This window comes from Panulirus ornatus, chromosome 65, assembly GCF_036320965.1.
Source record: "Panulirus ornatus isolate Po-2019 chromosome 65, ASM3632096v1, whole genome shotgun sequence".
NCBI classification, from domain to species: Eukaryota; Metazoa; Arthropoda; class Malacostraca; order Decapoda; family Palinuridae; genus Panulirus; species Panulirus ornatus.
The window spans coordinates 13,153,413-13,175,288 of record NC_092288.1 but is presented as its reverse complement, the minus strand read 5'-3'; the positions used below and the strand labels follow the sequence as shown (position 1 = coordinate 13,175,288).

Here is a 21,876-nt window from a genome sequence, read left to right as displayed (position 1 = left end):
CCATTTGGCCCTTTTAAGGCTGTTTGTGATAGTGAAAGGTATCAAAAACTCACAAAGTGCAGAAAAAGCAAAAAGGCAAACAGATGTTTCACAGAGAAAAACCTGCAAACTTTTCACGTAACTAAGGATGAGCAAATAATGTCAGTCAAAGACTTGAAGCAAAATATTCATGAAGTCTATTCTTAAACATATCTATGGTACTGGTTTCAAATGATTTAACAGGTGAATCATTCCATATGTTCACAATTCTGTTGAAAAAAAATACTTCACCTCAATGAAGGTAAACATTTGCCAATGAGTTTCTATCCATTTATACAAATGGATTCAACTGAATCAACCCTCATGTAGCTTGTTACATTGAGATTATCAAAATGTATAATAATTTTAGATATCTGTATTAGATTAACTCTTAAGTTTTCCTTTCTTAGCTAAATAAACCTAAGTCACTTACTTTGCTTTTGCAGGATTTAATTCTCTTTCCAGGAGGAATCCTGGTAATTCTACACAGTATTCCTTCTGTTCAGTGTCATTTTTCAAGAAGTGTGACCAAAACTAAACACAATATTCAAGTTAGAGATGCACCAATGAATTGGAAAGAGTGAGGATGAATTCCCGAGACTTAAATTCAAAAGCCTTACCTATGAACCCAAAAATTTTGTTTGTCCTTTTTACTGCTTCTGTGTACTGCTTACTTGGCTTTAGGACACAAGAGATTACTAAATCCATGTCTTTTTCACCATTCAATGCTTTCTTTCCCGTATTTTCTACATATACGGGAAACTTTATACTTATCAATATCAAAATTCATTTACCACCTCCGAGCCCAGTCCATCAGTTAGTCTATGTCAGTTTGGGGAAAGCAACAGCCAGCATAACAATTTTCTCTGGGCATCCATCAGACACAGATTGTAATTGTATAGTCACTAAATTATCATTCTTATGCATATCCGTTATAATACCTATTTCTATCAAGAAAAAGCAGAAGTAGAGATCACAATGGATATCAAGAACTTTTCTGTAGCCATGGTTTTACCCAAAACCTTTTTGTTTTCTTCTTTTTCCTTTTCAACTCCCTGTACACACTCAGGCAGTTTAATGTGGCAAAGTCAATAGGAATTGTTCAGGCTCCATCACAGCAGGCTGTTTGTCTATAACAAAATTGCTGGGTTGGGACAGTGGTTCTCACTGCAGTGTGAACAGAATAGATGGGTGGGAGAAATCCATCCCACAGAAAACTGAGTATTTCATTGGTATCTATGTTTAATGTAAACGCACCTCTATGTGCGACAAGGATATTGTACATATGTGAACAGAATGCCAGAAGTCACGAGTGGTTGAAGTAGAAAGATAAGATGGCTACCTGGGTCAGCATGACAACCTCTGAATGTTCAGGCCCCAATACCTCAAAGCCTCTTCTACTTCCACCTCCTCCTCAGTTTCCCTCTTCACCTGGCTCCCTTCATTTCTGACAAAGATTCTCACTGTCAGTCCATCTTTTATCACCCTATCTACAAACTCAAATGATTCCAGCATGCCTGGGTTAGCAATGTAAACCAGACAGCTCTCAAAAACACACCTCTCTCCAAAACTGCTGTTTCTCAAATGATTAATCTGCTCTGTTGTATGTATCATCCTCAGACATTTAACATCCAACAAATCTACCAACCTGTCTCATTCTATGTGCCATCCTCAGGCATTTAATATCCAGCATATCTACCTACTTCTTTTTCTTAACCTTGAGACAGTACATCAAGAATACTATACCTTAACATTTGCCCTTATAAACAGTGGCCTTTCTTCCATGCACTCCTTGACACATCTAGGACCTTACAGCCCTATCCTTAACCATGTGACTCACTTCAGCCCTCAGTGCTCCATCTACTGGTATGTCTACTTCCAGGTATCTAAAGTACTCGACTCTCCCTAGGTACTTCCCATATTTCATCCCCCCCACTGCTGCCACACCTCATTATCTTACTTTTGTTCGCATTTACTTTCAACTTTCTCCAACTATAAAATTTTCTAAACTCCCTCACCAACTGTTAGAGTTTCTCTTGGATGTCTACCACAAGACTAGTGTAAGGAAGTGCCAATTCCCTACAAGAAAATCTATGGTACAATTGCATCGTACAGGATATCCATCATTGGCTGAGAATAAATAAAAGTAGCAATCTCATCAAGTAATATACATGCAACTTTGGTAAAGGAAAACTAATGAGAGGAAACTAATGTTTAGAGTACTGCTGTAGACAAAGGGTGAACATAACAAAACCCCTATTCATCAGGCAGAGATATAATAAAATACTAAAAGTGAACATTCTATATACCACATCCAACCACTGAGTTGTGGATTTTCCAATGAAAAATGACATGCTTATTTATGTAATAATTTACCAGACAACTAGCCTTTGAACATATTACCTGTTCAGTGAAAATTAAAAACTATTCAACAATGCCAGTCAACAAAAACAACCTGCTTTTATGTATTCTGTTACTCCCATTTTGTGCCAGCCTGACTTGTGATAAATTTGACAACTCACCACAAGTTCTGCAGCTTCTTCTTGTAAACACACAATAAGCTTGGAGCTATCTGGACTCCAGGCAAGATAAACAACACCATATGAGTGACCATCTAAGGTGAAGCGTCTGGTAACTGTTAAAGACTCCTGTGAAAAAAAATAATTAATCGAAGATATGCTACAAATATATGAAACCCTCTGTATGCATAACACTCAATTATTTCTATAACTACATTTTTTAAGCCTAAACATACAACCTTCTTGCACAGAGACTAGGCTCTGACCTCATGCAAGCTGCAATTGCTGATGTCAGACATATTCCTGAAATCATACAAATGGTGACTAAAAGAGAGGTTGGAAATTAGGGACCTATTTCAATAAAATATTACCCACAATGAAGCTGCATATGGCCTTAGACATTAGTGATGTAAAGACCCTCAGTGAATATTTGAATTTAAGATTTGTAGCTTTCAATAAGTAAACATCATATCAGAGTTAATAAAGATGGTAAATTATATTCTGCACCTAGCATGCTCAACTGAAGAAACATGTTGACTAATCTGTCATTTCAAACGTGGACCCAACTAACTTCATGAATTAAGCTGCCTAAAGAGAATGATCATACCATACTTAAGTGATTTTTCTAAACAGCCAGAATACATGACTGACAAAAGCACCTCCTGATGGCCTCACAATAAGCATGTGAGGCAGCTGCTTGCTAAGTACTGCATGGTCTAGCTAGTGGTGTGGGAACACAAGAAGCTAGCTCTTGGGAACAAAAACCAAAGTAATACTTATAGAAAAGGGAAAGTGAAGCAACACTCTGGAGTAAGGCAAGGGGGTCAAGGCTGGAAGGTAGCTTTAGACAGTTCATAAGTCAGACTACTTTCAACTCAACTCTGTCAAGTAAGGATGCAGAGCTAGAACCACCCCAAATGTGATAGCAGTACTCCATACAATGACAAATCAATCCCTTTTATAAATGGAGCAACTGCTCAGAAGAAAAGAATTTTCGACATCTAAACAAGACACCCAGTTTCCAAAAGGCAGACTTAGCTATCCCATAATGTGAGGTTTCCAAGAAAGAGTGGATGTTACAGTAATGCTAAGTATGTTCATAGAATCAAGAGGTGGAATTACAGAAACATCAAAAGGCAGAAGTGGGTTGTGAGGAGTTTTCAATAAAGATGGGTAGAAATTGGGTCTTGGAGGCATTAAACTTAAGAAGATTTGTACCCCACTCAGATATCCTGTCCAAATCTGAGTTTTTTTGAGAAAGCTGTGTCAAGACGAGATGTAGATCGAGTGAGAGAAGAGGGAGCAGAATTGAGGATGTGGATGAATGCAGTGTTGAGTCATCAGTGCATGAGTGCATTGGTACATTTGTGGAGAGGAAATCATTGAAAAAAGGAGAAAAAGTGTAGGGGATTGGACAAAACCTTGAGGGACACCGCTATTGATGGAGAAAAGAGGGGAGGCTGATCCATCAACAACCATAGAGATAGATTGGCCAGAAATGAAGCGTGGATATTTCTGCATGCCAGTTACAGATGCAAATGAAGTATGGCATCAGTTAATGCTTTTAATCAGTATGGGAAACAATCATTCCTTTACATATGGGTTGAAATATTCAAACTTACTGCATATATGGTTAAGACTCTACCAAGTAATCGTATACCATGTGCTTAGGAATAACTGGGTTAAACAAGAAAGTGTTCAATATGATTAAAGCAGTTACAGCAATTTTTTTCTTGTTATGATGTGTATCTTTTTATTCTAATGTTATTAAATGCATTAATCATTTCTTAATAATGAGCTAATACAAGATACAAAAATTCATCTACAGTCCCATTTGTTTAAAAAAAATATCTAATGGAAAAAATAACTGATAACATGTAGTGGCTAGGACTTGGACTTGACTTTATGTTTGGTGTATAAGGTATAGGAATAAGTCTGTATTATGATACTTTTCAATGTCACCCATGAATGAAAGGTAGCCATTAAATTTATGAAGTGAATTAATGGTAATGAAATGAAAAAATAAGGCCATGCCTTTAAACATATGATCCATTCCCAAACACTTATCCCTCTACTGCATATTCTTTTTGAAGTATTAAAGAAAGCACAACTGTAAATGGATAAGGATATGAATCTTCGAGTTTTGCCCTGATCTATATATTTCATTTCTTTAATCTAGCAAGGCAATAAGTGTGTCCTTTGAACTGGGCAGGGTTGAAAACTTCAATCTTGCATGTTTAATTCTCTAAGGGATGCATGCATTCATTTGAACCATGGTCTATAAATGGGAAAGGAGATGAAGAAATCTAATGAGAGTAAGTATAATTCTATCTATGTATTCCCATTATTTGGTAATTTCACGTGGCTCTTTACTGTTATTTCTCTTTTTACATTTCATATAATGGATTGTTATGAGGCTGCTACAACTCGATATGACTGCACCACTTCGGACAAAATGTGATGCACTAGGTATAATTCCAATGATACTGATGTCAAGATAGTTTAGGAGTATGCTGTTTATCACTATCAAAAGGCACATAATAAAAAAATGAGGTTTAAGTATTCATTTGAATACCAACTTGGACATTTCTTGGAAATTAGCAAGGAACAGTGCACATAAAACAATGATGCAGAGTCACTCTAAACATGTATCAGCAATTTGAATGAATTTTGTTTTAAATTTCTTCAACTTTACTGCTTGCTTTGCTACAAGTTGGAAGTATCTTAAACTTTATTTGAACTGGCACCAATTTTCAGAGGTTTGTACTTCTCTGCAATTTTCATTTCATTACTAGAAATGTACAAGAAAGGTTTCACTATAGTACTACAACAGCAATATGTTATTGAGAGTAATATAAAGATGGTAAAACTTTAATCACAGCATTTTCGTAATCAACAGCATGATACCAATATTTCAAGAAAAAGCAGCCAAAATACACTTACAGGATCAACATCCCAGATTATAACAGTGGAGTCCTTAGATCCTGTAGCTAATTTACTTCCATCAGGACTGAAACGAGCTATCCAGACCTCATCACAATGGTCTGAAAGGATCTGGACGGTAGTTCCTGGGAAGGCATTGCGCGAGCAGGAGTGATCCATTAGTAATGACCCTCCTGAGCCGAGAACCTGTTTAAAATTTATATACCTTTGAAGTATGTTTTTCAAATAAACTGAAGAGTCTACTCTTAACTTACACAAAATCTTATTATTAGAATAACTGAAAAATTCTACTCAATAAGTACAGTGTTTCAAAGATTCTGTTATACCTCTCAACTACCAGCATACTTGGAGACCAAGGCTTTAAGCACCTGATCCACCTCATTAAGTACATGAGAACACAATTAGCCACATTACATGCATGCATCAAATGCAGCAACATACAAGAATTCATCAGCTAATACTTTATAATCTATCCACATACAGTCTTTAACTCATAACCATTAATATAATGTCCACTCCCAGGTATGGGAAGCATTCCACTTTCTCTAGGTTTTCTTCAATCATAATCATACTTCAACCATTTACATTAGTTCAACTTTCTTTTTTCAAACACTCTTCTTAACTCAGACACTAGCTTCTGCAGTTTCTCACTCAAGTGTGACACCACACCACAGCAGTGTCAACAGCAAACAGCAACTGACACTTCCAATGCCATGCATGCGTGTGCACACACACACACACACACACACACACACACACACACACACACACACACACACACACACACACACAAAAAAAAAAAAAAAAAACTTCAAAACCCTAGCCTTCACCTCCCTCATCACTCTAAACATAGATATATTAAATAGCTATAGTGACATCAAATACCTTTGCTGCACATTCAACTTCATCTGGACCATTTAACCTCCTCTCCTCTGACTTGCACACATGCCTTATTTTTGAGAAAAACTCTTCACTGCCTCTAATAGCTTTCCCTCCATATCATATATTTGTAACATCTTCTATAAAGCATCTCCATCAACCCTATCATATGCTTTCTCCAGATCATAAATATACAAATCCTCATACAATGATAATAATAACAGTAATAATGATAATGATATTCCCTCAAAGGCCCAGTCCTCTGTTCTTAACGCTACCTTGCTAACGTGGGAAATGGGGAATAGTATGAAAGAAAAGAAAGAATAATGATAATGATGATAATAATGAGTGACATTAAAACAGCTGAAAAACAAGAGTATTGGATTAGTTCTGTGCTGTGTAAAAAAAATATATTGTAAATTGCAGTATGTAATAGTTTCCATATCAATGAGAAAGAAACAGTTCTCAAACTAAATAATTCAAAGATGGGTAAAAAGAGAGATCAAAACTGTTATTTCAAGCAATGAGGCATCAGTATAAATCAAAATAATTTTCCAAACTATTCTTTATTTACACCACCCACATTAACACAATTTTTTTTTTTTTTTTTTTTTTTTTTTTTTGCTGTCTCCTGCGTTTGCGAGGTAGCGCAAGGAAACAGACGAAAGAAATGGCCCAAACCACCCCCATACACATGTATATACATACATCCCCACACGCAAATATACATACCTACACAGCTTTCCATGGTTTACCCCAGACGCTTCACATGCCTTGATTCAATCCACTGACAGCACGTCAACCCCGGTATACCACATCGCTCCAATTCACTCTATTCCTTGCCCACCTTTCACCCTCCTGCATGTTCAGGCCCCGATCACACAAAATCTTTTTCACTCCATCTTTCCACCTCCAATTTGGTCTCCCTCTTCTCCTCGTTCCCTCTACCTCCGACACATATATCCTCTTGGTCAATCTTTCCTCACTCATTCTCTCCATGTGCCCAAACCATTTCAAAACACCCTCTTCTGCTCTCTCAACCACGCTCTTTTTATTTCCACACATCTCTCTTACCCTTACGTTACTTACTCGATCAAACCACCTCACACCACACATTGTCCTCAAACATCTCATTTCCAGCACATCCATCCTCTTGCGCACAACTCTATCCATAGCCCATGCCTCGCAACCATACAACATTGTTGGAACCACTATTCCTTCAAACATACCCATCTTCGCTTTCTGAGATAATGTTCTCGACTTCCACACATTCTTCAAGGCTCCCAGAATTTTCGCCCCCTCCCCCACCCTATGATCCACTTCCGCTTCCATGGTTCCATCCGCTGACAGATCCACTCCCAGATATCTAAAACACTTCACTTCCTCCAGTTTTCCTCCATTCAAACTCACCTCCCAATTAACTTGACCCTCAACCCTACTGTACCTAATAACCTTGCTCTTATTCACATTTACTCTTAACTTTCTTCTTTCACACACTTTACCAAACTCAGTCACCAGCTTCTGCAGTTTCTCACATGAATCAGCCACCAGCGCTGTATCATCAGCGAACAACAACTGACTCACTTCCCAAGCTCTCTCATCCCCAACAGACTTCATACTTGCCCCTCTTTCCAAAACTCTTGCATTCACCTCCCTAACAACCCCATCCATAAACAAATTAAACAACCATGGAGACATCACACACCCCTGCCGCAAACCTACATTCACTGAGAACCAATCACTTTCCTCTCTTCCTACACGTACACATGCCTTACATCCTCGATAAAAACTTTTCACTGCTTCTAACAACTTGCCTCCCACACCATATATTCTTAATACCTTCCACAGAGCATCTCTATCAACTCTATCATATGCCTTCTCCAGATCCATAAATGCTACATACAAATCCATTTGCTTTTCTAAGTATTTCTCACATACATTCTTCAAAGCAAACACCTGATCCACACATCCTCTACCACTTCTGAAACCACACTGCTCTTCCCCAATCTGATGCTCTGTACATGCCTTCATCCTCTCAATCAATATCCTCCCAAATGTCATTACTTTTTTGTGGATACCAAAGAACAGTTGATTTCAAAAATGCATAAAATGAGTTTTCTACATCTTGCTCCTACCATCAAGTTTGAAAAAATGCAGACTCTCAAACACATCATTCTTTAACACATATGCTGCACATTCAGATTCATTCAGATGAATTTTTTCCCTAGTCTGTGATATCCTTTGTGACAATAAGGGTTACCCAGATATTTCTTATGGTGTGACCCACCTCTCTCACACAAATCTTATGTTACTTTCCTTTACTCTGAAATTCTCCATGAATACACATAGATATTGGCAGCTTAGTGTAATGGAAACTGATTACTGGAAGCATCTTTTTTTCAAAAAATTAGTCACATATCCCATGAGTGTAATAAAACGTGACTAGGTGTGGGAGTAGAGGGTTGGAAATTCTCCCCTCCTGTATTTCTTTCCAAAAGGAGGAACTGATGAAAGGGTCAAATGAGAATCTTTATTCCTCTAAGGCTTAGTAATTTGTTTTGGATGCTACCTCAACCATAAAGGAAATAGAGAACGAGTATGAAAAAAAAGGTCGTTAATTTGAAAAGTTAACGGAAAAACGATATAAGGACTTTAATATTCCATCGGGTAATCAGTCACTTTGAAGCATGCCCTGAAATCTACCAGCATTGTTAAAAGGTTTATGTTGAATCTTATCCCGTAAAATTAACTTGGTACACACTGCCTTTTCTTTCAAATCTAGAAGGCTGACCAAATCTCATAAATTCATTAAAAAAGAGCAGTATATACAGTTAGCTCTCCATAAAGTGCACCCTGCATGCAGTGTACAGCAAATCATGCTGCCACCAGCATATAACATGGATGAGAAAGCAACTATTTTGACTGATCAAAGTAACATAATACTAAAACAGGATCTGATTCATCATTCTTTGGTCCTCTTATTCTCCAAGTTTCATGCAGAAAAATCTTACAGTCAGCTGAACTTTTTCACTTCACCATGCATCCTTGCATACCAAATACAATGGTCTTCGTAGTTCAAAGAAATATGTTAACTGAAATTGGGAGAAATCATAATCACTAAGTAGGATAAAGAGGAACGTGTTATGGTGCATAACCATAAGATATTATATGGAATGAAAGATTTTCAATATATAGATGGTTAAGCTATGGAATGTACAGAAGCAAACTGAAGTTTGAAGGGGAAATAAAAGCCAGAAAAGACAAGAAATATGCATCTAACAATGCAAGTGACAGGCAATAAGCAAATCAATGAAAGAAGAAACTTCACAAGTCAACCTGCTTTATTCAAAGAAATGGCTTATAGTTTCAACATGATGAATTAAACTGGATGTTACTGTAAAAGAGCAATTGCACATTATTTTCACCCAGCACTGTTCCTGTTCCTGATATGTATACATCTACATCTAATATCCAATATCTCACCATCCTATAATGTGACTCAAGCTGTCTTCTGCAAGCACCCTAATTCATACACAACTAAACACATTCTCCTTTTGCTTACACTCCCTGCAGCCATACATATCAAGTGTCTGGAGTCATTCCAGTAAATTTACAGGGAAGAGAGATGAGAGAGGATATGTGTGCAATAATGGAGAATGCATGAGAGTGCAATAATAGGAGTTTAGATTATATATCACCATTATTTCTTCTTGTTACCATGCAAAATCTAATCAAATGTGCTGCAGTGCCCATAATTCCATATCTGTCTAATTTCAATGAATATTCTCTATAAGATATAATAAGTATGTAAATTCATTTCTGAATTTTGATGTGGATGACATTAATATTCCTTTCTAATGAAAATGTAGTGTAATTTGTTTTCAAATTTTTGTGCCCATATTTCATTCATCTTACATTTATTGTCCTGGATCATTTTGTTGTCCCACTTAACAATGAAATTAGCCGAAACCTTGCAGAGCACAATATGGGACACACACACACACACACATACACACACACACACACACACACACTGTATATGGAGAATGCACTACTCACAATAATCATAACAACTGCCATATTCTTTAAATAAAGACTTACCTGTCTGCCTTTCAAACTTATCTGTTAAGAAAAGCTATCCATGTTTGTGTCCATTATCACTGAACCTACTCCCATTTCCATGTGGTGAATTAAATATAAACAAACATGCACCTTTTGTAGGAATTAATTCAACAGTACTGGGGTCCACATCTCACAAGCTAGCAAATTGTTGGGATACCCAGTTTCCTACAGTAAGCTTTTTTTTTTTAATGATTCCAATACCAACTAAGTAACAGTAATTACTCTCAGGACATGGCAAGTTAACAAACAGAACCAAAATTCTGGTAAACACATAAAAACAGAAAAGTGATGAATGATTTTACTCATTTCTAACCAGTTTATGTGATTTAACAAAGTTGTTAGAGAAAACTAAACTTTATGACATATAACAACAAATGAACATATGCAAGACTGAACTCCACATTCAAACATGCACCAGTCTTTACCCTAGAGACCATCCATGCAAAATATCTAACTGATACAACTAACATTTACACAGAAAATAACAAAATATCTAAGGTAGAAATGTTCACATGGTGAGAAGTCTGGATGAGGGAGTTGGCTTCAATCTGAACTCTATATCAGTGAAGTGCACTACAGTATATCATGTTTTGATCATTAACACAATTCAGTAAAGTTAATTTACAGAAATTCAAGTTTGGGATGCAAGAGCAACCTGACATACATATTAATGACTCAGTTCCATTTTGTCCTTACTGAAGAAAACTGAAATGGATAACCTCAGTGAGAATATCAAACATCTAATATGGACAACTGAGTGATTAGAAATTTGCAACCAGGCAAGTTTTCAAACCTGTATACAAAAGTTACATAGAAAATTATAGTGCTAAAGTTTGAGGAGTTCACATCCAAGCCATAAGGCTAAGAAATTTGGCTCCATCTCTGACCTTAAGGTTGTAACCAGTGATATCCAAAATCTCATCAAATATATCTAAATCCATCACAAGGGAGCACTGCTGCTAACAGGAAACTAATTTGGGACATACATGTGGATTAAATCCTATGCATAATTTGGCTCCATTTCCTATGTTAGGGACTGAAAAGTTTATCACTCACACCAAGTCCGGACAAAATACTTAACTGATCAAAAGACTATAGTCTGCAATATGTATAAAAACCTATATATGAATACAATTGGGCACCATCTCCATAAATACAGCAACTAGCCTAAAGATAACTTACACAGAATTTCAGACCTTCATAACTAAAAATGAAGTTTAGCAGCCATGTACTGAATATGCAGCCACATAGATGCACAAATCAGCCTTTTACAAACACTCATTCTTATCCTTGGGATCATTCATGCAAAAGTTCAGAGTAGTATCCAATACTTATAAAGAAAACATGCAACATAAAATCTCTATAAACATGTAGTAAACACAAAGACTCATTTGTGGAAACAAATGACTATATTCCATAAAAAATATGCAATACATAGTTATACGCCTAAATTACTAATTTCATCAAACTGCCCCATAAAAAAATCTTCATTCTAAAGAAACAAGTGCAGTATCTAAAAGGGGGTTTGATTTTGAAATATTAATTAGTTGGTAAAACTAATTATTCAAACCAACTCATTTAACTGTAATCTAAGATATGGGCTTCTACATCAGTATCCTATCGTGTTTTCTACATGACTCAGCTCATTACAAAATCTGCTTTGTTCTAGGATGGAGTTGTACAACCTAAAGACAAAAATGCAGGAAATTCTGCTCTGTTTTATATAATTTTAGGTTGAATGAAAAGCCATTTTCTCTTTAACTATCATTTCTGTGGTTCCAGTTTCACTTAGGTTCACAGAAACAAATCACAAGTGACTACACCAAACCCTCAATTCACCAGTGGGTTTCATTCCTGAAAAACCATTCTTAAATTTAAATTTTGTGCCTCAATACCTGTTTCTCTAATGACTTCCAACACAAACAAGGAGAGAATCTTCACCAATATGTACGAATATCAAGGAAACCCATTTAAAAATTAATTTTACATAAAGGGAAACAAAAATACTGTCCATTGTAAATGTTAATAAATGAACATATATAATGTTCATCAATGTACAAAATTACAATGTAAAGCACTTCATCCACTATCATACTACATTAACACATTCAGTTTCATGTCAAAAATTACAGTATTTCTTTGGTTTTTCTTATCACTGACACAACTACTAGATGGAGGATGCTTCTTACTCATCTTAGGAGGACTATGATAGTTCTGACCAAGAAAATCTTTAAAAATCTATCAGCTGTTTTGGCAAATTGTCCCAGCGGATTGTTTCTCTCTATTCACATCTGGGGAATTTTGTTAAAGACAGCCTTTGTTAATCAAGATGCATGCACATATAACTGATCACATCCATGTGAAATTTCTATAAGGTTTACTGGATATGAAAATTTGTACAAAAGAGTAAACGTAAAAGATCAGTCAAATAAGGCCATGTGGAGAAATGATGCAGGATACTGATATTAAAGAGATACAAAAGAAAAATCCTAAAATAAAATCTATATTAACCTAAATCTTGGAAAATTTTTCTAGTATCATTTCTTGGAAGTTTCAAGAAGCTTTTCAAAGAAAATTAAATGCCAGGCACAAACTAACACACCTGATAAGCATCTCAAGACCCCATATTAGTTAGTCTATCTTACTATGAAAAATGTCAAATAAAAATAAGTGAAACTAACTGCTACCCTGTCATTATTAAAAAAATACAAAGCTTAACCATTTTTAAGGAATGGTGTCGCAAACAGATGTTAGAAAGCCAGTGAGCTTCTTCTACTGACCTTGGCATAACGTTGAGTGTTGTCGGCATCACCTCGTCTACTCACCTGACTATCACTGCGAGTGTTGTGGTAGGCACACTGGGTACGCTGCTGCTCCACTGCTTGAAGAATTAAGGTTTCAAGTCTGCAATGATTTTTGCACTTAAAAATATTCTCATGGAGAAAAAATATCCAATCTAAACCAACAGCAACTTTTTACAAGCTTAGGCAATAAATAACCTCATAAATTTGAAAATCTGTAAAATACTGTAGAAAATAAAAGTATTTACAAAATTCTGATTGCTGGATTTTTTCATCTTACTTGCCATTTCCCACTTCAGTAATGCCCCATACAGACAAAACAAATGGCCTCACCTAATCATAAGAATGTAGTAGCATACTGACAGAACAACTGGCCTCACTCCCTCATGTCTAATTTGTAGCTACCATGCATAATGCACCACACCCAAAGCCCATCATCAACAGCCAAACCTCTCTGACCAGTTCTGTGATCTTTCCTTACCATTTAATATTCCCTAGTCAGCCCATTGAAATATCATTGAAATATCACACTGTTCCAATTTCTTCTAACCTATATACACTTATCATTCTGAAATTTCAGGCTCTGATACCTCTAAGCATCTTTCACTCCATCTTTCCATATCCTCCTAGATCTTACTCCCTCCAATTCTTCCATGAACGTCCTCTTTGTCAAACTTTTCACTTATCTTCTTTATCTGTCCAAACCATTTCAATACCTTATGGTCAGCTCTCTCAATCACACTTTACTTACTAACACGCACTGAACTAACACTGCCATTCCTTACACGATCAAAACTTCTCATGTAATATTATGTCCCTAGATATTTCATTTTCAACACACTGTTCTGTATTCAGGGCCCAAAACACATTCATACAGCATTATCATGATTACTGGATCTTCAAAAATATTCATCAATGCATCCACGACATCTGCCCCATCTCTAACCCTACAATTTACTTCAGCTCCCATTGTGCTATCCACTGCTGCGTCTACCCCCAGGTACCTAAAGCACTCCACTTATTCCTGGCTCTCCCTATTCACACTCACACTCAATCCATCCTGACTCATCCTCCCACAGCATGTCACTATCTTACTTTCATTCAGAAATTTTTCAACTTCCTCTTTCATATACTCTTCCAAATTTGGACACAACCTTTCTGGGTTTCTTCGCCAAGTATGCTACTAGAACCATGCTATCTGCAAAGAGCAAATGACTCAACTCAAAGGTACCCCTACTCCAAGCATATAATAGATCTGCCCAACACTCAAAGACTTCTGCGTTAATCTTCCTCGCCATCCCATTCATGAACAGATTAAACAACCATGGTGACAAACATTCTTGATGCAGCTCCACCTTCACTTGAAACAATTTGAATGTAATGGAAAAGAGGAAAACTGACTGAAACCAATACAGTAAACCCTCGATTTTACAGACCCGATTTAATGGATTTTAGATTTAATGGACCAGGCAAATAATAATACATTAATCAATAATTTGAAAAATAAAAATATAAGAAATCTCATATGCCGCACCATGCACATTTCATATCGCACTTGTTTTTGATTCTGTTGGATATACTTGTTAAAGGAAAGGAAAGGAGTTAAAGGAAAAGGAGTTAAAAGGAAAGGAGTTAAAGGAAAGTGTGAGAACTGTACAGTGTATTACTATATATTGTATAAAAAATGGCCCATACGTTACATTCTCGATTTAATGGACTTTTGTCATTAACACCACTCTCCCAAATTAGTCCATTAAATCGTGGGTATACTGTATGCTGTACGTGCAGATGTGATTTACTTTTTCTACTGTCTGTAACAAAGAGGGAGTTCTATACCCATGGCAAAATTTCTCTTAAATTGCTTGTGCTAGCATGATTTTTTAAGATTTTCATATTCTCTGCTTTCACTATTTCTTCATGGATTTATTCTAGTCATCCACTACTATATCACTACTGATGTATTTGTCACATCTTTTCAAACTCATTTTTTGCTTTAGCTCCTGCGAAAGCAATCACTTTGATTGTTGTCCATTCATTTAATCAAAACTCTTTATATTCTAGTACATGGAAGTCTCAGTGAATGCCCTCCACAATATTTGTGCTAGTGATACTAAATACATTATGAGTCCAAATCATTAAAAATTCACTAAAGATCTATCTTTCAGTCTACAGTATCTAATTTTGGGTCTATGGGTGTATGTTATTGTTTGAAACATACACCAATCTTTCTCGCACATTATCTAGCATCTTGAATTCAGCTAGAACCCACAATGCACTCTAACAACAACTATCGGTAACTGTTTTGTATCGGTCATGTAGTAAAATATTCACTATTTGGAGTATATCATGTTACAAAGTAATCATTTAACCCCTAAATATCTCCTGAAGATATTCATGCATCAAGTTCTGCACCTTAATTTCAAGGCCACAAGCCAATTCTGGGTGGTAACTGAGGTGGCAATTCAAGATGATGTCTCCACACAGTTAGCCATCCCAGCGAGAGGATACTGTCAAAATATTTATAGGAAGGAAACTGGGCAGCTTTTAGCTAAATTTAGAGAACCAAATAGGTGATCCTCAATTATTTGACAATGATTTGTCTTTGGATTCTCAGAGAGAATGATCTAATGGACAAAGACTATTTCAGCAATGGGAGTTAACCAAAATGAGGCAGGAAGTTTCTTTATAAGAGTGGAGACAGCACTGCCAGTACCAGCCTCACCTTAACAAAATTGCATTTGTCATATTTACTCTTAAGAAAAAATTATCAGTGAATCACAGTGATGATAGAAAAGAAAGAGTTAATATACAGGATGAAGCATAATGATTACCAGTAATTAGTTTTTCAGTGTACATAAAATAAACAATAAAACATGGGCATTGGCAACTCCCTTGACACTCAGGCCTCAATCCTGCACTTTTTTGCGCACTGAAGTGAAACATCTACAAAATTCTACACATTATCAATGTAAAAGTACTGAAGGAAACAAACTCCTGATTTTTTTCATTGTTATATAAATATCTCTGAAATTGTAAAGTTCAATCAAATCTATTTTTAAAAATTTGAAAAGTTGGAAAAGAAAATTCAGTTTCAAGGGTTAAGAATAAATCATGTATAAAAAAATGTATGACAGACAAAGCATCACAAATCAATAACTGCCATAAACATTTATATGCCAGTGAGAGTACACATCTCAACAAAATCTTTTCACAATAGTATAACATGTATGTAAACATTTATGAACAAATGCATGGTGAAAAAAAAGTAAAACCATAAAGAGCATCGCAAATTTATGACCACCATAAACATTTACATGCAGCTGATGGATATGCCTTGTTCACCAAATAGGTACAGGGAGGGTTCACCTTCTGCTGTGCAAATGTGTTAATATCAACATTGTTAAACAGATTCAGAAACACTAAGTTGTAAACTGGTCTTCCCTCCTCCTTCTCTCTTACAGTATCAATAATTCTTAGGATGTAATCCTTTCCCTGTAGCACATTACATTCAGGTACAATCTTTGTCACATTACACTGATTCTTTTCTTCTTTTTTTTTTTTCTTTTATTGCCGCTGTCTCCCGCATTTGCAAGGTAGCGCAAGGAAACAGACGAAAGAAATGGCCCAACCCACCCCCATACACATGTATATACATACACGTCCACACACGCAAATATACATACCTACACAGCTTTCCATGGTTTACCCCAGACGCTTCACATGCCCTGATTCAATCCACTGACAGCACGTCAACCCCGGTATACCACATCGATCCAATTCACTCTATATTCCTTGCCCTTCTTTCACCCTCCTGCATGTTCAGGCCCCGATTACACAAAATCTTTTTCATGAGTTTTGGAAAGAGGGGGAAGTATGAAGTCTGTTGTGGATGAGAGAGCCTGGGAAGTGAGTCAGTTGTTGTTCGCTGATGATACAGCGCTGGTGGCTGATTCATGTGAGAAACTGCAGAAGCTGGTGACTGAGTTTGGTAAAGTGTGTGAAAGAAGAAAGTTAAGAGTAAATGTGAATAAGAGCAAGGTTATTAGGTACAGTAGGGTTGAGGGTCAAGTCAATTGGGAGGTAAGTTTGAATGGAGAAAAACTGGAGGAAGTAAAGTGTTTTAGATATCTGGAAGTGGATCTGGCAGCGGATGGAACCATGGAAGCGGAAGTGGATCATAGGGTGGGGGAGGGGGCGAAAATCCTGGGAGCCTTGAAGAATGTGTGGAAGTCGAGAACATTATCTCGGAAAGCAAAAATGGGTTTGTTTGAAGGAATAGTGGTTCCAACAATGTTGTATGGTTGCGAGGCGTGGGCTATGGATAGAGTTGTGCGCAGGAGGATGGCTGTGCTGGAAATGAGATGTTTGAGGACAATGTGTGGTGTGAGGTGGTTTGATCGAGTAAGTAACATAAGGGTAAGAGAGATGTGTGGAAATAAAAAGAATGTGGTTGAGAGAGCAGAAGAGGGTGTTTTGAAATGGTTTGGGCACATGGAGAGAATGAGTGAGGAATGATTGACCAAGAGGATATATGTGTCGGAGGTGGAGGGAACGAGGAGAAGTGGGAGACCAAATTGGAGGTGGAAAGATGATTCTTTTCTATTCACACAATATCTATAATGTTTCATGTTAGTCTATTGAAAGTAATGGTATAAAAAGATACTTTTTGTGGCCCAGTTAAGGTACTACTGTTTAACTGGCAGTCTGCTGTGAGTGATTAACCTAAGATAACCACCTAAGGCAAATCTAGTCCACCAGAGCGTCCTTGTCAAGAGGAAGGCCCTACTTAGCTGATGCACGAGACATTTTATGTCAGGTCTTTAAGCTTAGTCTTGTAACAACTAAGTCACCTTTCATCAGAGTAATGAAGCTCATGCATTAATTTCCTTTTCATTCATTTGCTGCATCCTATACTCTAGACAAAATAAAGGCTTGCCTTAAGTTCACTAATCTTTGAAAAATCACATCCTCTAGTCAGAGGGTAATAAATCCTTGAATTTAATTTCCTTGATTGTAACTGGCTGTATCTTGTACTCTGACAAAAATAATACAAAATTTTGTAATGATCAGTTATGTTGTTCTTTTTTTCAAATCTTTTTGCCACTTTCTGCATTAATGAAGCCATGTCACGAACATATGCAAATATGGCCTATTTCACTCACATCCACTATCAAGCTGTTATGCATAATATACCAATCCCCCCCACCCTCGCCATTCACAACTAGGTGCTACAAACCTAGCTGTGGTTCCTCTTGACTGCTTCATAAGCTCTGGTTCAATTCACTGAGAGCAAGTCATCCCCTGTATACCATAATACTCCAATTCCCACTATCTTGTGCTTGCACAACATCCTCCTGCCTGTTCAGGCTGCTAGCACCCAAAACCTTTTCCTCTCCATCTTTTCATTTCCAATTTGGTCTTCCCCCTTCTCCTTGTCCCCTCCACTTCTGACATATACATGCTCTTTGTCAACCTCTCCTCATTCATCCTCTCCATATGTCTAAACCACTTCAGTACATCCTCTTAAGCTCTCTCAACCATACTCTTCTTTTTACCACGCCTCTCACTTACTTTATCATTTCTTACCCAATCAACCTATTCTATATATTTATTTATCTATATCGCTGATGCCTGTTCCCTTCAGGAACTCCCTCAAGAGGGTAGCCACTGCAATAGAATCTCCATAACTAGTGAACTCCAGTACCACTTCTCAGCCTTAGTGCCTTAACAGGCCACTGGCAGAGGGCCAGTCTAGCACAGTGTTTGGAGATGCTCCTACCTAATGTTCCTACTAACTACTACTACCTAATTTTCCTACTAACTACTACTACCTAATTTTCCTACTTACTACTTTTGCATAACGTTTCTACCTAAAAGTCCTAATTAAATGTTCCTAGCTACTACTTCTATCTACTGCTCCAACCAATTTGTCGAAAGGCAGGGCTAGCACATACCACTCACCACAAGAAATCTAGACTCGTGAAGAATGAGCTGTGTGAGTTAAGTGCTGTCAAGTGATGTGTGTATGTTTGTATGTTTATATGTTTGTGGACAGGATGCCAGCAGTCCACATGTAAGTGAGGCAGAAAGAAAAGACACCTAACTAGGTCAGAAAAGTGCAACTTGACAACCAATGAAGTGCTGGCTCACTATTCACACCACATATTGTCTTCAAACATTCCATATTCACCCTCTTCCTTACTCCTCATCTCGAGCCCACGCCTTGTAAGCATACAACACCATCAGAAATAACAAACCGTCAAACATGCCCATCTTTGCCCTCACAGATAGGGAATATTTTTTTTTGCCACTCATACACAAGTGCACCAAAAATCTTTGCCAACCTCACCCAAGCTATGATTCACTTCTGTTTCCAAAGTTCCAATCACTGCCATGTCCTCTCCCAGTTCTCAAAAACACTTCACTTCCTCTAAGTTCTCTCCAATCAAACCTACAAACCAACTAACCAGTCTTTTTCACCACTAAACCTAATAATCTTGCTTTTATTCATATTTCCTCTTAACTTGCTCCTTTTCCACACTCTCCCAAACTCAGAAATCAACTTCAGCAGTTTAACACTTAAATCTGTTACCAGCACGACGTCATCAGCAAACATTAACTGACTCAACCCCCATAATTACCCTACCTTTGAAAGAGAGCAGACCTTCCCCTCCCCTCAAAACCCTCTCATTCACTACTCTACCCACAAAGTTAAATAGACATGGTGGCATCATACAAATCTGCTGCAGGGCTACCTTCACCTGAAACCACTCACCATCCTCTCTTCTTACTCTCACACACACACCTTACTTGCATGATAAATACTCCTCACTGCTTCAAGAGCTTTCATCCCATACCATATACCATATACTCACAGCAACTTCCATAAAGTATTGCTAACAAGCCCATCATATGATTCCTCCACATCCCAAAATGCCACATACAAGCCCTTCTGTCTATTTAATTACTGCTTACATAAATCCTTCAAAGCAAACAACTAATCCAAACATCCTCTACCACCTCTAAAACTAAATAATTTCTTCCCTGTCTGTTGCTCCATGAATGGTACCACCTTCTCAATCATTACTCTCCTATACAATCATCTGCATACACTCAACACGTTTACATGTCTATAATTAAATAATTTACTTTTGTCCTCCTTACATTTATAAAATAGTACTAAACAGAAGTTCTGCCTACCCTCAGGCAACAAACTATAATTCATACATACGTTGAAAATTCCAACTAACCAGTCAACAACAGAGTTGCCCCTTTCTTTGGAAATTCAACTAAAGTACCAATCTACTTTAGTAGCTTTGCTACACTTCATCTTATGTAAGGCTTTCACCACTTTTCTTTTCATCTAACCATCTGCCATGAATCTCCTGTCTCACACATAAATACATTCAAAATGCCCCATATCTAACTCAACATTTATTAGTCCTTCAGAACACTCACCACATCTCTTCATCTCATCTCTGCCTGTTACCAATTCTCCATTTGCCTCATCATTGATACTTCTATTTTTTTCTCTTGTATTCCACACGCTATTAACCTCAACTTCCAAAACATTTTTTCATTCTCCCTGAAATTTGCTAATACTCTCTCAACCCAACTCTGATTTGCCCTTATTTAGCCCTCACAGCTTCCTCTTGAACTCCTGCTACTTACTCTTACATATCCTCCAATAACTTCTCTCCTTTCCTCCACATAATGCTCATAAAGCTCTATTTCCCTGTTCATTAGCAACTTTACTTTGTCACTACCCTTTTTCACATGAGTGAAGGTAATATGTGAAAGATGGGATATGGGCATGTTTCCTTATTATTAGCATAATAAAGCACAATATGTTAATATCGCTCATACTGCCCCTTCCTTATCCCTGAGAGAACACATAAGTGTGTTTTATCCCTGAGAGAACACATAAGTGTGTTTTAGTGTTGCAGTACTGTATGGCAACAGTGTGTGGAATGAGTGTCTACCAAGAAAGCTAAACTCTGTCTGGAAAATATGCAACAGATCAGTACTAAACAGGTTACTCATGTTACGAGTCTTTTATATCTATCAGGTTTTAATGAATTTCAAAATTCTACTTAATACACAAACACTAACTCAACAGAACTAAGTCTGAATCAATCTAGCTTATTGACAGTCTCAAGCTGATCTTAAAACTCAGTCCACTTTCCCTATACTAAGTTGTTGGCTCTCCTCATTTTCACGATATTTTGCCTGTTGATCTTTATGCCATATACCTTAAGCACCATATATATATTTTTTCTATCTAATTGTAATCTTCAATTCAATTCCCAAATAAATAAGATTTATCAAGGATATAGAAGCACATTTTGTAGGAACAAATTTTCCAAAACTGAGTTCAAAACCCCAATAGCTGGCAAAGGGACTGGAATGTCTAACTCCTTGGGGTATACTTGCTACACTACAATCTATTTTCATGGGGTGGATCAAATCCATACAAGAAACTCTGGCAACTGTTGTTCAAAAAGGACAGGAGTGCCAAATTTCCTGAGAAAGAATGATTACCTTACTGTTCATATCTAACAGTTATACCTAATCAAAGTAATGGCTTGTACTAC

At 37.0% G+C, this 21,876-nt stretch overlaps 1 protein-coding gene across 3 annotated transcripts in view; it reads right to left on the bottom strand.

Annotated features, from left to right (window-relative positions):
• The window catches only part of LOC139746507 (WD repeat-containing protein 26), a 100,244-nt gene that overhangs the window by 15,935 nt on the left and 62,433 nt on the right, over nt 1-21,876 (bottom strand). For 2 of the 3 annotated variants that reach the window (XM_071657816.1, XM_071657813.1), the window contains 3 exons: nt 13,262-13,385; nt 5,481-5,666; nt 2,541-2,666 (listed from right to left, as the gene is read on the bottom strand). In XM_071657816.1, the coding sequence (XP_071513917.1) occupies nt 2,541-2,666; nt 5,481-5,666; nt 13,262-13,385 (436 nt within the window). The remainder of the gene's footprint in view (nt 1-2,540; nt 2,667-5,480; nt 5,667-13,261; nt 13,386-21,876) is intronic. The other variant, XM_071657814.1, reaches the window with a different exon arrangement.